General features: G+C 43.2%; 1 protein-coding gene across 1 annotated transcript in view; it reads left to right on the plus strand.

Moving 5' to 3' along the window:
* The window catches only part of CDH4 (cadherin 4), a 425959-nt gene that overhangs the window by 309180 nt on the left and 96316 nt on the right, over window positions 1-20463 (plus strand). The window contains exon 5 of the mRNA XM_032705113.1: window positions 19597-19752. Within this exon, the coding sequence (XP_032561004.1) occupies window positions 19597-19752 (156 nt within the window). The remainder of the gene's footprint in view (window positions 1-19596; window positions 19753-20463) is intronic.

Genomic DNA, 20463 nt, shown 5'->3' on the forward strand with positions numbered 1-20463 from the left:
GTCAGTGGATGCAGGTTTGGAATACTGAAGCTCCTTTACCGAGTCAGAGCCTGTTGTACCCTCGCAGGAGGCAGAGCTCCCCAGGGCACATCTGGGGCAACATCAGCGTAGGTGAGGCGGCCGCGGTGCCTTGAGCAGCTGGGACAGCCTGCCCAGCACAGGGCAGTGCCCTACAGAGCTCCAGCCCTGCTCCAGCAGCTGTACAGCTCTATTAGCGTGGCACCGTGCCCTGGCTGACACCCCCAAATCCTCAGCAGGACCAATTAGCGAGGGCAGGCTCAGGCTCACGGCCTCCAGTGCTGGCACTGGCTCGCTGTGCCCTGCAGACACTGTACCCCGTGTGCCACACTGAGTGGCCAAGCTGTACCCCCATGCATACCTGACCCCTCAGTGTTTTCTTGGACACAGCCTTTCCTGAAGATTGGCTCCCTTTTTTCCTGTTGTGCTCCTCATACCAAGCAGTCCTGCAAGAGCAGGGAGCGGTACCAACACCCCTTGCTGTGCCCCAGTGGTAATTCCCCATCCTCAGATATCCCGGCTGGCAGAGTAAGACCCAACTTGCCTATCCCAGCAGAAATGGAACAATATGGTCTCTTATTTTACCCTCTGTTTCTATGGCTTTGCTCTGCTAATTCCTTAAATTGGGTATTTTTCACATGAAGGGTTTCTTTCTCACTTCCATCGGCATTTGTCAGATTCTTAGGGCAGAGGGTAAAACTCAGAACCTGCGTTGGGGAGTGCAGTTCCATTGATGTCAGCAGAAATTTGCCTGCTTACATCAGTCCGGAATTTAGCCGACAGTGGTTCTTTTGTAGCATCAGAAAGCTCTGTGTGCACCTGAGCTGAATGTCCACACTGTAAGATCAGAGTGTGGCTGAGACAATTGGCATGTGGGTAATTGGTACATTTCTGTAAGAGAAAATGGTTCATGATCCTTATAAAGGAAAATAAAATAAAGTAGTGTTATTCCCCACTGACATATTAAGTGAATTGATAGTGTTTGAAAAGGCAGGTATTAAATCTGGAAGCAGCATGAGTGTTATGAAGTAGCAAGCAGTTTTATCCCAGCAATTTAAAATTCCTATCATTCAGCTCTCACTGATTTGAAAGTCACACATTTATTTTTGATTGTAGCCGTGAATTTCTTGGGAATTACCTGACATGAAAGCATGGAAGAGTCACTTGATATGAACTGACAAGACAATATCAAAGAAAACATCTTGATACACTTAATCCGGTTGCAAGCGACTTTATAAAAGTTTTTCCATCCAGCCCTGTTATTCATTAGGAGCATCTTGGTATTAGGAAAGCCATTAAGTTGGATGCAGACTCTGGGCACCCTGTAGGGCAATGATCTAAAGCATCCCTGGAGATCTGATTTCAGACTCCAAATGGATTAGGGCTCTTTCTCTCCTTGTGTACATCGTTTACTCATGAACATGAATCGTCTGGCTCTTTATTTCCTTGCTGTGCCATTAATGTGGAAAATGTTGCTTAAACATTCAGCATGTCAGATAAGAAACTATTGCTGGGAGAACCTGGGACTACACTGGTGGGTATGTTAGAAGACAGGACTGAAGTTTTTCACCTCTGGACTGTACCTGTCCTGTTCTGCTCTGTTTAGTGGTACCAGCTTTCATAATCACTAAAAATTCACCAGCTAATCTGTGCTTTGAATTAGTTCAGAATGAAGGTGCAGAAAATGAAGCAAAAAAAGAAGCCCAGATGCTTTTGGCACGATCTGACACCACCCCTGGTCTGATGTAGATGACCAGATGTTTCAGGACACAGGAGATCTCTGCTTTTCCTGTGCCTGTCCCGGTGCCCTGACGCGATGTCAGAGCTCGGAGATGTTCTGGCTCGTGCTGCTGGGGAGCTGTCTCCTCCCATTACTCCAGCAGATGATTTGGAAACCGTGACCCTTTTCCCATGTGTGTGATATCCAGACCATCAAACACACAGGCTGTCAGAGCCAGCTGTTGCCCCGAGGAAAGGACAGTGCGGTACGAGAGGAGGGGGCACACGCTGCTCAAGCACCTGCAGATTCTGCTTCTGAGGATGCAGGATGCTCTCTTGGGATTCTCTTAGTGCTCCCTGATGGGACAGCAGTTTTGGTCCGGGTCAGACAGTGCTTAATAGTTGTAAAGAGTTCGTGCTCCTATATTCTTAGTTAAAATCAACCGTCAAGCTCAGTTCTGGCTCCAGTGTTGCTCTCTGGTAGGAAGTTGGGAGGAGCAGGACAGGGAGGAATGGATGTCTTTGCCTTCCCTCCCCTGAGAGGAGAAAAAAGAATTCTGGGTTGATTTCTTTTTCTTTCTTTTTTTATGTTGGCTCTAACTTTATGGTCAGCATCTGTCACTGATGAGCAGTGGGAGCTCGGAAGTGCTGACCAGCTCTTTTCACAACCCCTTAAATAACCAGAAAGACACACGAAGTAATAAAAAGAGGAGATGAGAATCCATATTAAAAGCATTAATAACTTGAAACAGAAGTCTCTATTTAAATAATGTTTTGAAACATACTGTCAAATAATTTTTTATGGTACAGGCTTTGCAACCCAGCCTCTTTTCCCCCAAAGACCTTGGTTTGAAGTGTGCCAAGTCACACAAGGGCAGTTCTGAATTCAAGGATTTTTTATTAAAATTCTCAGGAGATGGTGGTGCTCTTCTGTCATGACTGTCAGTGGAAACATTAAGACCCTTGTACAAGTAAGGATTTAATTGGTAGCATCACAAATGTTTGCTTATTCTCTTGCAAAACTTCCAGTGGTTGTGTTTCTCTGTCAGGATTAAAAGGGAATAGGACTGAAAAGTCAGTGATGTTCTCATGAGAGATCCTCGATGTTTATGTACCTCATACTCTTTTTTTGGAAGTTGTATTATATCTGCAAAAAGATACTGCTTAAAGAATGAGCAATCAGGTGTTTCCAAGGCATCTTCTAACTCCTTGCTTGTAAACAGAATTCTTTATTAAGTGAATCATTTTTAACAGCATTTTCCGGGGAAACAAATTTGAATGCCTCTGTGCTCTGGGTATGTGGCATCTCATAGACCTCACTGAGCAAATCAGTGTTTTGAAAGAATCTGCTTGTAAAAAGCAGGAGCCTATGACTTCATAAGTGATAATTGTATATTCTGTGCAACATTTCAGTATCTCTGTACTTGTGCCTGTCTCTGCAGTATCCAGGAACCTCATGAGAACCTAACATGGAAGTACACTTTTCTTAATCAAATCCAGCTACCAGTTTCCAAGGAAAACAAACAATTTTCCCCTGTGCTTACTTTCATTCTTTCACACATCATATACACAAAACCCCATTTCTGCTAATTTAAGAATTATGACAGCTCACCCCTTCTTTCCTTCACACTACAGCAGCAATACATTTTGAGTCACATCAGTAGCATTCCTGCTGACCAAGATTATAGCCCAGCAGGAAAACAAGTCATTCCAAATTGTCTCCTGGCGTAAACATTTTGGATCATTTTTATATCACAACTGAAAGGGGAAAAATCCTGGGTTTCAGACTTTTTTGTGCTCTTGTCATGGGAAAAAATGACAGGGCTTTTATTTCTACCATGAGCATTACTTTTGCTTCTTTTTACTGCTTAAGCAATAGCAACTTTTAAGCAGAAAAAAAAATACTGTGTTTTTAGTATGCTGCTGTTCCACGTGCATCTGTGGATTAAAGGCTCCCTAGGTACCTATTGATACAATAGACCATAACAGCTCCTTTGGAGCCATGTCAAACTGGTATAATCAACCCTGTCAGTGATCCACAGATAATAGGATATTAAGAGGTGCTTGAACCATGTCTTTCCATCCCAGTTGTGGGTATCTGAAGCAACGTGGAGGTCGGACACACTTTGCCCAGTGCTCCAGTCACGCGCTCCGAGGTGACCACTGAGGTGACACTTGGGAGCAACAGGAAAGAAAGTGATGAGCAGCATCTCCCCTGGTTGAACATTGTGGTTTGACATGGCAGCATAGCTGGAAAAAGAGCTCCCAGAAGCTACTACTGGGCTCTGCATCTCTTCTTCATGCAGGGTTTTTATGGAGGAAGGAGTTGTCTGTTAAGCCCTGGGACTGGGGCTGTTGGTGGACAGACTTCTGTCTTTTTTTCTGCCAAAAGAGCTTTTGATTAGGGCTCCGGTAGCTGGAATGTTTTTTGGGTGTTTGAATTCTTCTCTGGTTGGTAACAGTGGTGCTGGGATATTCATCCATCCATAGATATATATATGTGTGTGTGTGTGTGTGTGTATATATATATATATATATATATATATATATATATACAAAGGCAGATTCTGGTACTTATTTTGATACACTTAGACAAAAACATCCTGTTGAATGTTGATGGAAGAGGGAACTAGGTAGGATGGAGCATTTAAACCCAAAATCTTCTTCCTTTAATTGCTGCCACAAGTTTTTTCGACTACTGTGTGATCAAGAAAGCCACTGCAGCCTCTGCTGCCATTCCAGGATGGCACAAATGGCCTCAAGTGGGATTTTTCTGTTTACCTGTTAAAGCTCTTGAATGAATAAAGGCTGGGGAAGGGTAATGCTGGAGTTGACAGGAATATGGTGCTGCTGGTCCCTACAAGCTATTTAAAATGCCCTCTCCATTTAGCTTCTTAAGTAGGAAAAAACCTTATTTCTTCCACTGACTCAACACTTAATTGCACCAACTCTGGGAAGAACCTAATATTGTGAAGGTCAGTAAAGTCATGACCCCCAGTATTCAAGCCTGATTTTTTTTTTCCCTTTAAAATTTAAAAGAGATCCCTTTTATACCTCTTAGGCCTTGAGATTTGTGGGTTTTATTGGATGTCTGGCTGTCACATAAATATATAGCTTTAAAGACAATGAAATGTTCTAGGCAGTAACAGAGGCTACTTTAAACAAATTGCTTGTGTCATGATTTCATATTCATCCCTCAGAGAAAATGATTAGGTCCTGTGAAGATAAAAGGACAATTGATACATTTGTAGTGTGGAATTAAACACACTAACACTTCCAGGGGGAAAGAAGAAAAATCTCCTTCTTAGAGAAAATAAATTTGAGTGGAAAGTAAAACTAAATTAGTGTATATATCTATACATACACAAAATTGCCAAGCTTTTGCCTACATAATTTAGTGGAGGTCTTTCAGAACTGTCAGTAGGGCTGATATATCTCTCTGTAGGTCTCTGATACCCATAGCTGGCCACACTTGCTGCTGTCAGACTCTCCTTATTTCTTACAGTTTTGCTGAATTTTGACCATTTGAGCTGTTTGACGTTTGTCTCGGGCAGAACAGTTTCAAAAAGTTTCAGCTGAAAGAGTTCTTTCATCTCATGCAATTAGGGCGAGACTCAAATGCATTTTCTCATTTTGGTACTTGCTTGTTTTCTGTGTTGCAGGCTGTTTTGGAGCCCTTTGAAGTCGATGGAAATGTGTCCATTAACTTCAGTAGAATCTAGTTTGTCCCTAATCGATAGTAATTTGATTAAAATAGCTCTGAATGTTCTGGATCCCCGTGGACGCTGCAGTTGTTCTTTAGGTTGCAATAGCCCCCAGCTCTTCTGTGCACTTTCAGTTGTGTTTGCCAGGATAAGGGAAAGCATAAGGAGACTTGGGAATTTCTTGTTTCTTAGCTTGCCAAGGGCATCTTTTTCTCCTTGCATGCTACCTGAGTGAATGCTCGCAGCCTCCTATGGCTGCTTTCCCTGGACTAGTGCAACAGTCTCTTCTCTCAGCTCCTGTGTCTTTTAAACTCAATATTGAAGTGAAAGAGAGGAAAAACAGCAATGGAGTCTGCATTGAAATTGAAGTTCTGACACAGATGCAGAGTCTTGCAAATCAAAGAGAATTGATGAGCCTTGCATTGGCAGGTGCCCCAGCTTAATCACAACCTAAATAATCCTGAAATTAAGATCAGAGTCCATCACTGCAGTAGCTGCCGTGTGTACCCACTGCCAGGTTCTGCCTCCTGTGCTGAGGCAGGGAGTTGGGTGCATGGAAGCACCAACCTGCTGGCACAGAGAGACAGGAGCATCATTCTTCGGTAGGGAAGGCACATCTCAGAGTCCTGGGGGCTCAGGATCAAAGAGGCACGGAGATGACAAGTGTGGCATGTCACAGTGCACCCCCTGCTTGGTGATTCTGGTTGCAGTGGGGCCAACCACACATGCCACCTCTTAATTAGAGGTAAAATGGTGTCCCCCAGTAGTGGCCTCGAACCAGAAGGGATGAGCTAAGGGGGGATGTCATCCTCCAAATAAAGAGATGGGCAAGAACACAAATGTCTGGGAACAGGGCCACGGGGGAAATGAATAAGATACCCTTCCAAAGCAACTCTTTTTTTGTTAGTCTTATTAAAAAATATATAAAAAGCGAGCTGTAACTAGTATGCTCAATACAGCATTTTAAAAGTTCACATGGTTTTCAAGCATACCCTGCTAAGCACAAACTATGATTCATTTGGAATTCACTAATTAATACTGGCATGGCGTTGTCCCCTGCTGTTGCCCAAGTTCTTGCTTGAGAGAACTTTTTCTTTTTAAAGAAAAAAGAAAATATTATTTTCTTGGAACAGTAAGGTGCCTCTTCAGATGTGAAGTCTGCCAAGATAAAACAGAAATGGGGTGAAATGGGAGGGATTTTCCCTTTGCTTTGCACTGAGTTGCTTTATCATCAGCAGCACAACCGACTCTTTAGTAGGGTGATGACCAGAAATACCATTGCAAGAAATGCTAGCTCTTCTCTCATCCACATCTTTAAGTACTAAAAGCTGGGGAAGAGTAAATCATCATTTAAACTCTGGGTACTGCAGCAGGCGAAATGATTTTGCCTCTTTTCTCTCTATGAACTAATGGATGTGGAATCTTTCAAAAAGTAAACCAACTCCTCTTAATAAAGCTCTGCATATAGATGTTTAGCAGCTAAGTACTAAATCCATGGAATAGGGGGAAAGTGCAGAAGTAGTGGATTAATATGAAAAGGATCTTTTTTTCCCCTTCAAAGCCTCTTTAAGTGCTGACTGATGGAATAAACCCTGAAAACTTTCTCTGTGCTAATTGTCATGTTCCCTGGCTTGCATCCCATTTGCTGTCCGTCATCCTCTGCAGTTTAAGAAGTTTCACACAAGAGCTTTCTTCTTGTGTTTACAGGCATGCCATGTAGCGTATTCAAACCCAGGGATAGTTCAGAGGGTCAGGAAATCTTCCTCCTGCTTCTTACTAAAAGAGAGAAAAAAAAAAAGCCCTGAAGATTTAGAGTTTGACGAAACATCATTTCCCCACATACATCCAGCTTCTCAAAGGCACCAGAGCCAACTTTGAGCTTTCCTAGAAATAAACATGAAGCGATATCCCACTCTAATCACCACAGAAATACTGGGTCAGCTTGGCAGCCAGTACAAGTCAGTGTAAAGCAGCTGAACTAAGAGAAGCCATGCTGAAAGCAACTGTGTGATTTGGGTATGTGGCAGACTGTTTTCTTTTAATTTCCTCTGATTCAAAAAAAAAAAAAAGATACTGTAGGAAATAATAATAATAATCTGTTGTTTTTACTGTCACCTTTTGAGTATGCATAGTATTGGTGGAGGAGGCTGACCTGTAATTCCATCCCAATTAAATGCCAAAAGCCAGCAGTTCACAATTCTTTCGCTGGTGGATTATTTTCAAACCTCACGCTTTCCCACAGGACCCATTCCCTGCGTCATTATCAACTTTTTTAAAATTGAAAGTATTATGAAGGCAATTTCTTGCCACCACCAACTTTCACATCACTTTCTCAGGGCCCTGCAGCCTAAGAACAACCACTACAACTAAATCTTATCAGCAACAGAACATCGGATGGAGTGACCTGAATTACCAAAAATCAAAATGCTCAAAAAATGTGCTATAAAAAATGGTTTTCATTTACTCACTGCTGATGGTTTTAAAGGTTGTTGGGGACCACTATGTTTCAGCTCCACTCCTACTGTCAGCAGTCTCCAACGAGGCTTTGGGAAGGCGTGTGTGCTGCATGGGATGGATCTGTAAGACCCAGAGAGCGTATTTCTGACTCACAATTGAACTATAAAATCTGACACGACAGGGAATATAGGGGAGAGAACAAAGAGCACGACAAACACAGAGATGTTTTAAGAGCTCAGGTTTCATTTGTGCTTCAAAAAAAGAAACTGGAGCAGGATTTCCCAGCTCTGTTCCTGGAGGGCTGCTCATGGCAGCGAGGAGCAGGCTGGGAGCTGCACAGCGAAGCCATCTGCAGTGCAACACCTTTGCTTTCAGTTGGTGTTATGGAAAAATCTCTTCCAGGGCTCACATAAAAGCTGCAGCGTCCTGTGGCTGGACTGTGGGAAGCCAGGACCAGATATTCTGTATATCCATGGTAAGATGTGCAGGAAACCCTAGGAATAATTTGACTTAGGTTTCAGGTGCTTTGGCAGGAGCACACTTGCACTGGGGATCTGGTCCTGATTTGCTAGTGTTGAGTATCTGTAAATGTGTCATTGATGCTGTCAAATGCACAGAGGAAATAGCATTCCTTCCAATCTGTTTTACTTGCTGTAGTAGTGTGTGTTCGTTGTAGCTGTGCTTGACTGAGAGTAAAAGTAGCAGCAGAAGTGCGATCTCGAGTTGGTAGTACCCCTCTAAGTGAAGCCCAGTGTGCAGATTTCTGCGTTTCCTACCTGATTTGGCTGTTCCTAGAGATTGCTGCTGGTCCTCACCCTCAGCATTGCCAGGGATATCTCTATTACACAGCTTGGAAAACAAGCAGTGGGTCGGACAGGTTCCCCATGCTCGCAGTCGTTCTCTATTTCACTCCTCCGGCTGCGACTGATGGACCCAGCGGTGTAGAACAAACATCTCTCCCGTAATTACCTGCTGCCTGTTAGATCCACAGATAAAGCACAGCTCAGGGGCTGGGAGGGCTTTGGTGGCAAACCAGAAGTGTGGGTAGCAGAGAAACAGGTGTGTGATGTACAGACACATGCCTTTCCCTCATGGGGGTCACCTCATTGAAAGTATCGATGTGCTTATTGGGCGTCTCTGGTTAAGAGATACAGTTTGTTGTCCCTGCCAGTTACATTTACAATATTTTGCTAATCTAGTCTTTTCGACACCACAAATAGTGTATTTCATCGTGCTGCTTTATTGATTGAAAGAAAGATTCTATTTGACAGCAATTTCAGAAAAGCCTTCAAGTTGTCCAAGATGCAGTAGAATTATTAACTACCCTAAGCTGACATATGGTAATTCAGCATTTAATGTTTGCCCTGACGCTGAGGAGTCATCATACCAAGTTCCCAGCTGATGCCCAGAAGTTTATGAGTACATAAATAATAGTTGAAATAGTCTTCTGGAGCCACGTTTTAGATTTAAACATCCAGCCCTTTATTTGCTGGATTTTGGAGTTAAAACTTCTTTTGGCAGGACGGCGGGGGCTGGATCCCCCCTGCACTACCCACTACAGTTGGAATAAATTAATAGGATTTTGCAGCTTTTTGCAGCTGTATTTGTACAACTTCATCTTGAAATAATTTTAATTTCTGTGCCTAGGCTTATAATTTTTTCAAGCGCGTTACACAGTTGGCTGTACATAATTATGTCTTACAGCCATAAGCACTGACAATCTGCTTACCTAAACTATTCTGCTCTAAACTTGTCATTTCACTGATGGTGAAGGAATTTCATGTAATTCACCAGATCAGAAATTAAATTATCAATTAATAATGCTGAAAAAAAACCTAAAGAATTTTAATATGTCTATCAGAGTATCTGCAATTAAAAAGGCAGTTGAGAATTAGCATCCCAGACCAGACTGGACCCCAATACCCTTGTTAGGAGGATGATGCAAATGCAGTTATTGTTATTGGAGTTTTGGGAGGGTGGGAAGCTTGTGTTTGGGACCCTTGAGGACTGTTACTGGCTTTGGAGGGTTAAATCCAAAAACAGAATGTGCCATGAATGGAATTGAAATATGAGCAGGCTTTGTAACATCTCAGAAATTATTGCTTTTTTTCTTTTTTTTTTTAAATCTATGGCACCATGTCCTCAAGCTGGCCTGTCTGCCTCTTGCATTAAAAGTGTGTGCATGGGAAGTGCATCAATAAGTCATATGAATAAGTCTAACATGAATTCAAGTCAAAGCAAGCAGGGGTCTTAGATCAAACCCACACAGAAACAGAGTCAACGAAAAAGTTGCCAGAAATTCAGCCCTGTGAATTCGTTCCAAAGGAGCAGAGTTCAGCCAGGTTTGAAATTTCCATGCAGGCAATCTCCTGTCCCTAATGCACAAGGCACTAGGACCAAAGTCATGTCACACTGGCTTTGTTGAGTGGGCAATAAATCATGGAATCATAGACTGTCTCAAGTTGGAAGGGACCCTTAAGGGTCATTGAGTCTAGACTGGCACTGATGCCCATTGGCATTGTTCCTTTAGTGCACAACTTCATTTCCTGCCTCCTCACGTTGGTGTTTCCCTTTACTGACCACTGAAATAACTTCTCTATACACTGTACCGTGTAATCTACCCTACAGAGCAAACAAAAGGGTTTGCTTTTCCTATAATTAAACTTTTTAGAGAGACTTTGAGAGCTGCAGAGCTTTAAAGCCTGCTCTGCAAGCATCCCAAAGTAGTGTCTCAAACATGAGCCTCAGCAGATTTTGTTCTCCAAAATAGACACACTGGAGGGTTTTGTTGTTTCCTATTGTTAGCTATTTGCAGACAGGTCCAAAAGCTTTATTTTATGCTGAGACCAGCATTCACAGTCATGTCACAGCATCACTTGTCCATGAGCAGTAATATCTGTAGGCATCATGCCATTGTGAGTTCAATGTATGTCTGTATATGACTGGAAAAGCCAGAGCTCACTACAAAAGTAAAGGTCATACTAAGACCAATTATACCCCTTGATTCTGTGTAAAACTCCCTTCCTGAGGACACCAGTGTGTTTGTTCTCCACTGAATGCTTGTTCCAAGTGTCTGAGCTCACTGTCCTACGGGGGGACTGCTGCTTGTGTTAAGTTGTTGTGTGTCATTGTAAGAAGATCATTCTTCACTTGTTCTTCTGCTGTGCAGCTAAATTTTTAAGTGCCACGGGCCGGATTTTTAGCTGAAATGAATTAGCATGCCTCTGTTTGAAGCCAGTGAGTCTGCACTGATTTATACCAGCTGAGGGCCTTGATCATTAGTTACAGTGGTCAGGTTACTCCTGTGTAGGTCAGTAGTTGCTACCCTTGTTTATCTTCTTCACTGGGCATTCAGGTTTCCTGCTCAGTTCTACCCGGAAAGGTGCTGGAGTCTCTTCCAGGCTTGTTTTGTGGCAGATACAAAGTAATGACGTAAGGCTTCAGGACAGATACACTTCAAAAAGAAATGAGGACAAATTCCCACTGCCCTGATTTATTTTTCTTGGCTTTGCCTTTGTTTAGGCGTAGCCATTGCAGACAACTGTGGGGTCAGCTGCAGGAAGGTGCTGCAGGATGGTACCCTGGGCAAAGAAACAGTGTGTGTGGCCCTTCATAAATAGATTATGAAGGATGATCTTCTCTTGCCTGTCACGACTCCTCTGGCACAGGAATAAGAGCAGTGTGTTTTGAACTCTCAGAGGTATTTCCTTTCACCTTTTGTCGTGGAGCATCCTCTACAGCAGAGGAGGGCTTGTGTGTCTGGTTCAAATCCCAATCAGTCAGTATCAGCCGCTTGCATCTTGCACAGTATGAACGAGCCTCAGTTCTTCAGGGCCAAAATTCACCTGATAGCAGCACATCAGCTCCACTGGGATGCCTTCAGTCACTGCAGTGAAGAATCTGCTCTCTTGTAAGAGAGATAAGGGAAAGAGTAGTAAAAATGAGTTTTGTTGCTTCTGCTATCAATGTTCTGGCAGCGATAAGGCATTGGTCACGTGGAGGTGTTCTGCTGATCCACTGTAATCTTCTCTTCCCATCAGAGACACTTTCCTCCCTGTCTCTCACCTTGCTACAGTCTGAAGCCTTTCCACAGCGGAGTTCTTAAAAACTGAACTGGCTGCGAAAGGCCCAAAGAAAGGCACATATTGCTTTAGAAATTGCTGTATCAATTACCATTAGTTGTGGAAGATCCATTAGCATTGGCCTGTTCCTGATACAGACACATTGCCTTCTTGACCTTCATAATAGCGAGTAATGAAAATTACTTAATTATTTAATCATGAAGACCATTCAGCAGATTGCAATTTACAGTGTTTTTACTGGTAAAGAGAGACCTGGCAGGTCTGCCATCATCTGAGCTGCTGGCAGTCCCAAGTCACCGCTCAGAAACTTTGGCCCAGCTACCATTACATAGAGAGCAGACTGGCCCCATGAGCCCTGCAGACCTCAGTCTTGTTGTGTCAGGAAAACTCATGCTAAAACATAAATTCTTTGCTGTTTCAGCAGGTAGGAAAGCAAAGTTAAGCTGCAGCAGATCCCTTGGCCTGAATGTGCTGCTGCACACCAGGTGTTCTGTGCTTGTAGCGTCTCACCTGATCACGTACAAAATTCGGTTTCCTAGGTAAAGGGATTGTTATTTTGCTTTTATCCGAGCAGAATAATGGTAGTTTTGAATTAGACTGTGAGTGTGACGAGTTCAATTTCATCCTGTGCTTATGTGTGGGGTCACACAGTTACCGGCCAGAGTCACAGGCAGAAATTCTCCTCTCCCACTGCATTACCAGCTCCTTATTGAGCTTGATTTATGTGCTGTTCTCCATCTGCTCAGTGTTACATTTTCTTCCAGGTAGAGGAGAAAAATCCTGGTAAACAATTCAAAAAAACTTGGAAGGGAGAGAAGGAGTGAAAACTATCAAAGCTACCAATGGGCATAGGGAAGGCTCCGGAGGAGAGTGTCCATGTGGATGTAATTGGCCTGAAGGGAGCAGCAGGGTTGGAGAGGGGCCCTTGGACAGAGGGAGCCACATGGAAGCCAGAGGACCTGTGAAATGCTGGAAGCTGTCAGCTGCTGAACATTTGGGGAAGCACCTTAGCCAAGCACTCGCAGTGTCTGTGCAGAGGAAGCAAATCCTCCTGGTAAGGAGCAGACGAGCTGAATGGGAACGGGCTCCTCTGGAGGTGGTGGAGCGCAAGCCAGGCGTGCAGGAGAGGTTCTTCTCTTTTGGGTTCAAACATCTTATAGTTTTGTTTCTTTCTCCAGCACAGGCTGCATCATCAGTTACATCAATAACATAAATGACAGGTTTAATCCTTCTGGCATGCTACTTGTAATCTCTTTTGTCGTCAAAATAAATATGTTATAAATCAGTTTGCGCAGATTTCAGCTGGAGCAGAGGAAGATTTAACCTGACATAGGAGAGATCCAACCATTGGGACAAAGGGAATGTTTTATAGTTTGGCTTTGGATTTGTATTTTAAAGAAGAGGAAGAAACTTAAGCTCTTGGAAAGTAGCAATGATAGTGGTGAAATGCTGTTTGTAACTGCAGGAAGAAAGGTGTTAATCACAGTGCATCTCAATCGTGAAAATTGGGTATGTGGTTTAAGTGTAGTCCTTAGTTCTCTCTCTACAATATGTGGAAAGAGAAAACCACTTCTTCCATGAAATTTGATGTATACTTAAGCCTTTAAGACAGGAGGATAGATTTCACTCTGGAAAGGCTTGCTTCTCTTCTGTTTATCTGAGACCAGATACAGAGTTTTTAGAAAATCTTCTGTGAGATGAAATGAGTCCCAGTTGAGGGAAAAAAGAAATCCACAACTACAAATGTGCAATTCCATTCCTTCTTTCTTTGCCTGTAGAGATCTTTCCCAATTAACCTTGTTTGCAAACACCACTGCCATGGGAAACTCAGCTCAGTTGATAATCATTTTGTCCAGTGGGGGATGGAGACTTGCAGGGCAGGCTGCTGTTAAACCCAGTGTTGGAGTTGGTGGAATTTCTGGCTTTATTCAAACATGGCAGCTGCCCTTGCCATGTCCAAACATCCTCTTTGCAAGGCACAGAAGACACTTTTTTCTCCGAAGACAAAGGAAATGTTTTAGAGGATCTTCTGGGTTTTTTGGGGTTTGAGGTTTTTTTATTTCTTTCTGGGACATAGCTGGGGATCATTGGCAAGTGTGATAAAAGGAGACAGAAGTTAATAAATGTCACCTTCACCTGGCTGGGTCTCCAAATCTGTATTAATTTTTCTCTGTCTGCTTGACTTCTGCATCTTTTTATTGAAACCATATGTGATTCTTTCAGCAACACTTAGTAATTTGTTTGGAAATACAGGGCTAGAGATGTGTCTCTTTACTGGCTTCTGAAACAACTGTGAAATAAGAGTTAAGAACTTTTATACAAATGAGTCCTAAACATATTGCAAATTCAGTTAAAAATAAATAAGTCCTTAGCAAAGATTTCAATAAGCAGTAAGAGTAGTTGAATTAAAATATTTCCACTAAAATTAATGAGCCAGTCCTGGAATGCTTAGACTGACTCTTAAGTGTGCTCTTTTAAAGGCTTAGAATATGTTTGCCTGTCTGAATTTCTATGGAGCATTTTGAATGCATGACAGATTATAGTCTTCAATTATTTTAATTTGGTTTTCTTAATGGGCAAAATAGCTAAGAGCTTAATAATAAAAGACACTGCTTATCATTTACATTATTTTATGTGTTCATTAATAATTATAATGGGCTTTATAAAACAAAAAAATCAAGTCTAAGTATCCCCAGGTCATGTTAGAGCAAATGTTGCATAGTATTCTGTGGGAGATTTGGGAAACTAAGTGTTTTTTGAAGGGCATTCTTGACTCCATATGTTATAGAGCAAGATGAAGAACTTAAAAGGAAATTTATTTTCTAGTTTGCTCTGTGGAAGGAAAATGTAGCAGAGAATAAATTTCCTGCTTTGCTTTCTCCAGATACATTTCCAAGCACTCATATATTACCGTTGCATGGTGATGGGCAGAACCCAGATCATGTAGGGATCATGAAATACTCTAAATATAGTTTTTTAGGTACGGGAGCACTGTTGTTGCAGTCACCTCTTCTGTAGGCTCAGTTGTCCTTGTTTGTTCAGCTTTTCCTTACACACCCCATTTCCTAGGCCTCCAGGCATTTCCTTTACTGATATCTAAACAGTCTCCATCGGGACACTTCTTTTTCTGGCAATGTCATGCTCCATTTATGATCTCACTGGTGCCCTCCAATGTGCTGACCACACAGCTCTCTCCATAGTCTGTATCACCCCTGCTCCTGGCATAGGAGCATTACAGGGATCTGTGGTGGCTTCTGGCATCTGCCAAGGTGAGAGAGGGAGGGCTTGTGAATTCAAACCCCCTCGGCAAGAAAGGGAAGTGCTGAGAGCACTAGGACATGGATCAACAGGAGAAAAACAGCAACAAAATCTGGTACCTGAAATTCTGTTCACCAGTGAAACTTATGGGAATGGTTTAGCTGCCCAGTAAATCCTAATGGACATGCACAAACCCTAAGATGTTATCTGTAAAAGCAGGATGCAGTCCTGTGCCACAAGCACAGGCTGCTTTTCTATCTAAATGTGGCATTGCTGCAGAGGAAAAAGCCAGCTCAGAAGGGCTTAGCCTTGTATTATCTCAGGAGTTGCAATGTTCATTTTCACACATTTTAGTTATTATATCAGAACACACAGTAGAAAATGCCCATCTGTGAAATCACACCATTTCTCCTGTTTCTGGGAATAGTCTATAGAAACAAGGGCTAAGTCAGACTCTTGGCGTTCTGGTTCTGAGTTGCAAACATTGACAGCAGTGCCTGTGCTCTGTTTTGGATGATGCATCATTGCTTTGAGCTCCAACCACTCACTGTTGGGCTGCAAGGCCACCCTGTCCTTGCTGGCCACAGCCAAGCAGAGGGCTGGCAACACCAGTGCAGTGCCTGGCTCTACTGCATGTTCCCTATGGGACTTTGGTGGCTGATCCCACATTTCCCAGATGGTCCATTTGTATCTGTCAGAGTAGGTGAGGTTTCCTGCATGGAAAATACCACCTGTGTCCATGAGGTAGGGTAGGAACAAGGGATTGCATCTTCCAACATAAATTGCCTTTTGATCTGGGACATTTTCCCTCACCAGTGTAACAATCCACTCCAAGCTCCATCCCGGAGGGGTTTTTTAGAGCATAAAAGCTGCTTTACAAGCAAATTCCCCTTATGACAGTCATCAGCCATCATCATTCATCCTGCTCACATCATCATATGCAGAGTTGTCTCATGCCTGGCAGTGGAGAAGCTCAAAGCTCCAAGGGTTCTCCGAGTAAAAAATGTATAAATGCAGCTAAGGAAAACCATCCTTCTGCCATCTGTTCTGTAACCCAGAGCCCTGCATACCTCTTGACTGCTTTATAAAAGGAGAGATAAATGAAAGGAAAATTCTTGTGTGTGTTCTCCAGTCAGAAGATTATCATATGGATCTGTTCTCGCTTCCCAGGCATAAATGAGGGAAAAAGTAACTCCCTTCTGAACCAGTAAATTCCCCCAATCAGTAATTTTTTTCTCCTGATCTAGTGAGCTCTTTGGGAATAGAGGAGTTTTTATTCTTCTTATTATTATTATGGCAAACTGCTTCAGGAATGGTTTCAACAAAAGAAGTAAACCTTACATTGTGTTCAGATAATGTTCTTAACTTCTCAACAAGATTTACTAAATTGCACCCTGGGAATTAGGCAAATGAAACCTTTGGTCAAAATGTTAAAGGATTACTGAAAAATCTTTTTTTATTTTAAATCTCATTAAGAGTGCTAAAATTATATGTTCCAATATAAAAAGCATGTGTGTGATAAATATCTCCCTGGTAGTAATATGTACTATGCTTCATTGTGAATGGTCTTTGCAACTTTCTGTGACAAGTGCTACTTCTGACATGATTTTTTTCTGCACACTTCACACCCTTGTATTCTTACTGAAAATGGATTTAAGTACAGGTAACAGTCAGACCATTGTGTTATGATCACAATTAACAGCAAATAATGAGTCACTGCTGAATATTTGCAGCATATTTCCCTCTATCTTTGTTTTGCTCAATGCAGTATAATTAGCTCATGGATTTCTCTCAGTATAATTGGTAAGTTGTGTGGGTCTTATGATATATTCCATCTCCTGTATCTGCAATGATTTACATACAGACAGCTTAGACCCTATTAATGCTAATAAAAGTGCTGCAAGGACATCCTATAGCGTACACTTTATTAAACTATACATAGCTTTCTTCGAGAGCTTCTGTTTATCTGCGTTTCCTGAAAATAAAATATAGTGCCTTTAGCACTGAATATTTAAATCCAGGCTCCTTTCCCCTGCTTCTGTCTCTCTCTATGCATTTCTAATGCTTCTATCACAATGGGATCTGGGTACTATATGCAACAGGAAATAGAGCAGAAAAATGTCCATGAAGAACTAACAGACTCTCCTCTTCTGAGATTCGGGTTAAAACTGCTTCCGTTTTGGTTCTCTGGAGAGACTGATTAGCTCTTTGGTGCTTGTGCTCAAGTACAGCCATAGTTGAGCCAGGCTGGGGATGGGGAGACCCTCCCAGTTTCCGTGTTCCAGTGAGCAAAAAGGCAGGAAAAGTGGAGATACCTTGGTTGGTTTGTTGTAGGTTTTTTCCACCTTTGTTAAGGAAAAATTTACATTATGGATTCTTCAGAGCTGTGCAGACAGACACTGATGAAGACACACACCTGTGTGTCCCACATTACCCTTTTTAATTTCTAAGGTGGGAACCCCACTCTGGCTCAAAGCTGGGGGTCCAGCAGTGTCTTCCTTGATTATCACTTAATATAAGCTACAGATGTGGACATAGTGGGTTGGATCTTGAATTCCCTGACTTGAGCTGTGCGTTTGCACAGACATTAAAACCGGTTTGATTTCCAGCCCTTTCCTCTGGCAGGGGGAGGGCTGACCTTCTGAAAATGGGGACTGTGGTCTTCAGTTATTGAGCTGGGGAGTCGGCTTTCGTCATTAAAACCACAGTTGTGCAAGCAAAGCTTGATTTTAATATACCTTTCTTCACCCACAGATTTGCTAATGGAAATTGGATTCATGCCTGTCTGCCTGGGTCTCTGTTGCAAATACCCACTAGGCCCACAAAAACCCATATACCATCGTGAGGGCACTTCCAGTGTTCCCAGTCCCTTTTCTAAGTGACTATACAAGTGTAAGTCCAATCAGTTTTCCTCGATTCTAACAGTGTAACAAGCAGTGAATCCTTCAGAGAAAAGACAGATGAAACTGTCTCTATTCCCTGACCTTGAGCTCCAGCGGCACAGGTGCCGCGCGGATCAATCCCGGCAGTGTCTTGTAATAAGTGACATGATTAGCTGTTAACGGGAACGGACGGTTTGGTGGAGGCAGTACAAAGAAAACAGTGTATAAACTTGATGACGATCTGGACAAAGGTATCAAAGGAGAGTCTCGGAGCCAGGGATCTGATACTGCTCTGCACCGACACGTTCAGCACCTCGTCGGCCTCCTGCCTCAGGAGAGGAAGGAATATCAATAGGTCACATATGGGGGGAGTGCAGAGCAGCCCACAGCCCCTTCTCAATCCCTTTGCCTGACAAGCAAAGCCTCCTCTTCCCTTGGGAAAGGACCCTTGCTCCCCAAACTGGGGCTGTTTGGGGGACACAGGGTCTCCTGCACCCACTGAGCACACTCCAAGCGTGCAGCTGCCATAGCAGAGGTGATAACATGCACTCAGCTACTAGGGTTCTATTATCTTCCCACTACTTTGTTGTATTCATAGACCTGTTAGGGAAAAAATTATGCACATGGCTTTTGCAGTGCCAAGACAGTTTGTGATGGTGCGGGGGGTGGTAATTTATTTGTACCTTGCACTTTCTTTCGGGAATAGTCATGCTGTTGCAAGAACTTCTTTCAGCATTTGATCAGAAAATTAAATTTGTGTTTTAAAGAGATAGTCAGGGTTGCTAGGACAACATATTAACCTCCCTTCTTTTTTTCCTTGGCTCTGTATCCAAGGTTCATGTAACTCGTTGTGCTGTACTTGGTTTGCAGTGTTGTTTGCGAGGTATGGGAGGGAAGGGCTTTCAGAAACAATGTCCAAAACATCATTCTCCTCAGCAAATAATCACATGAAATGGTAATATCCCACTGGGGATTCTCAGCCTGGCCTTGTCAAGCTAGCAGAATTGGACAAAGAGGGAGCAAACAGCCCTGTTCTTCAAATTTCATGGGAGTATTTGTGTGCACAGTCACAGGGACTGAGAATACGATGTGGGAGCTTGCAGACAGCATTTTCAGAAGTGATTAATGGCTGGGAGACTTTGGGTATGGCTGAAAAAATTGGACACTTTAAGGAAACTGTGGTTTCAGTAATATGTAAACAGTGGTTTTTGTGCATTTTGGGTGAGTCAAAAATTCACAATTTCAATGATTTCTAGAGAGAATAATCATGAATAAAAGAGGAGAAAAATAACTGAAACTATGTGGAATACACCTTTCATGGCTTCTCTCCAAACCTTTGGCATTCAGCTCCCTTGTCAGAATTGACAGTGGTGCTACATCTGTGCGGCTTTCAGGCTCGGTTCTTTAAAGTTGCTTAAACATCCATTTGGCTTTTGTCCAGAACTTATGGATTCCTGTCTCTGTTGTTCCCTGCAGATTCGTTCCGATAAGGACAAAGAGATCCATATCAGGTACAGCATCACTGGAGTGGGAGCCGACCAGCCGCCCATGGAAGTCTTCAACATTGACCCTGTGTCCGGCAGGATGTACGTGACACGCCCGATGGACAGGGAGGAGAGAGCTTCCTACCATGTAAGCATCAAACAGCAGGAGTTTTATCTGGGCTCACAAGCTCAGAGCAGAACTGCACCAGAATTGCTGGGTTCAAGAACAGACGCACTAAATCAGCCAAACCAATGCAAAGTGGTGGTTCGTGGCAGCTGAACATGAGCCAGCATGTGCCCAAGTGGCCAAGAAGGCCAATGGCATCCTGGGTGTATCAGCAATACTGTGGCCAGCAGGACCAGGGCAGTGACAGTCCCCCTGTACTCACATTGGTGAGGCCCCACCTCCAATCCTGGGTTCAGTTTTGGGCCACTCACTGCAAGAAGAAGATTGAGGGACTGGAGCATGTCCAGGGAAGAGCAAGGGAGCTGAGGAGGGGTCTAGAGAGTAAGTTTGATAGGGAGTGGCTGAGGGAGCTGGAGGTGTTCAGTCTGGAGAAAAGGAAGCTCGAGGAGGGGACCTTCTCGCTCTCTACAACCTGGAAGGAGGTTCTCGCTGGTTGGTTCTCGCTTCCAGGTAACAAGTGACAGGACAAGAGGAAACGGCCTCACGCTGTGCTAGGGGAGGGTTAGATTGGATATTAAGAAAAATTTCTTTGCAGAAAGGGTTGTCAAGCCCTGGCACAGGCTGCCCAGGGCAGTGGTGGAGTCCCATCCCTGGAGGGATTTAAAGGACGTGTAGATCTGGCACCTGGGGACATGGTTTAGCAGTGGGCTTGGCAGTGCTGAACTTAATGAT

The sequence above is a fragment of the Chiroxiphia lanceolata genome, chromosome 17 (assembly GCF_009829145.1).
Source record: "Chiroxiphia lanceolata isolate bChiLan1 chromosome 17, bChiLan1.pri, whole genome shotgun sequence".
In the NCBI taxonomy this organism is placed as follows: domain Eukaryota; kingdom Metazoa; phylum Chordata; class Aves; order Passeriformes; family Pipridae; genus Chiroxiphia; species Chiroxiphia lanceolata.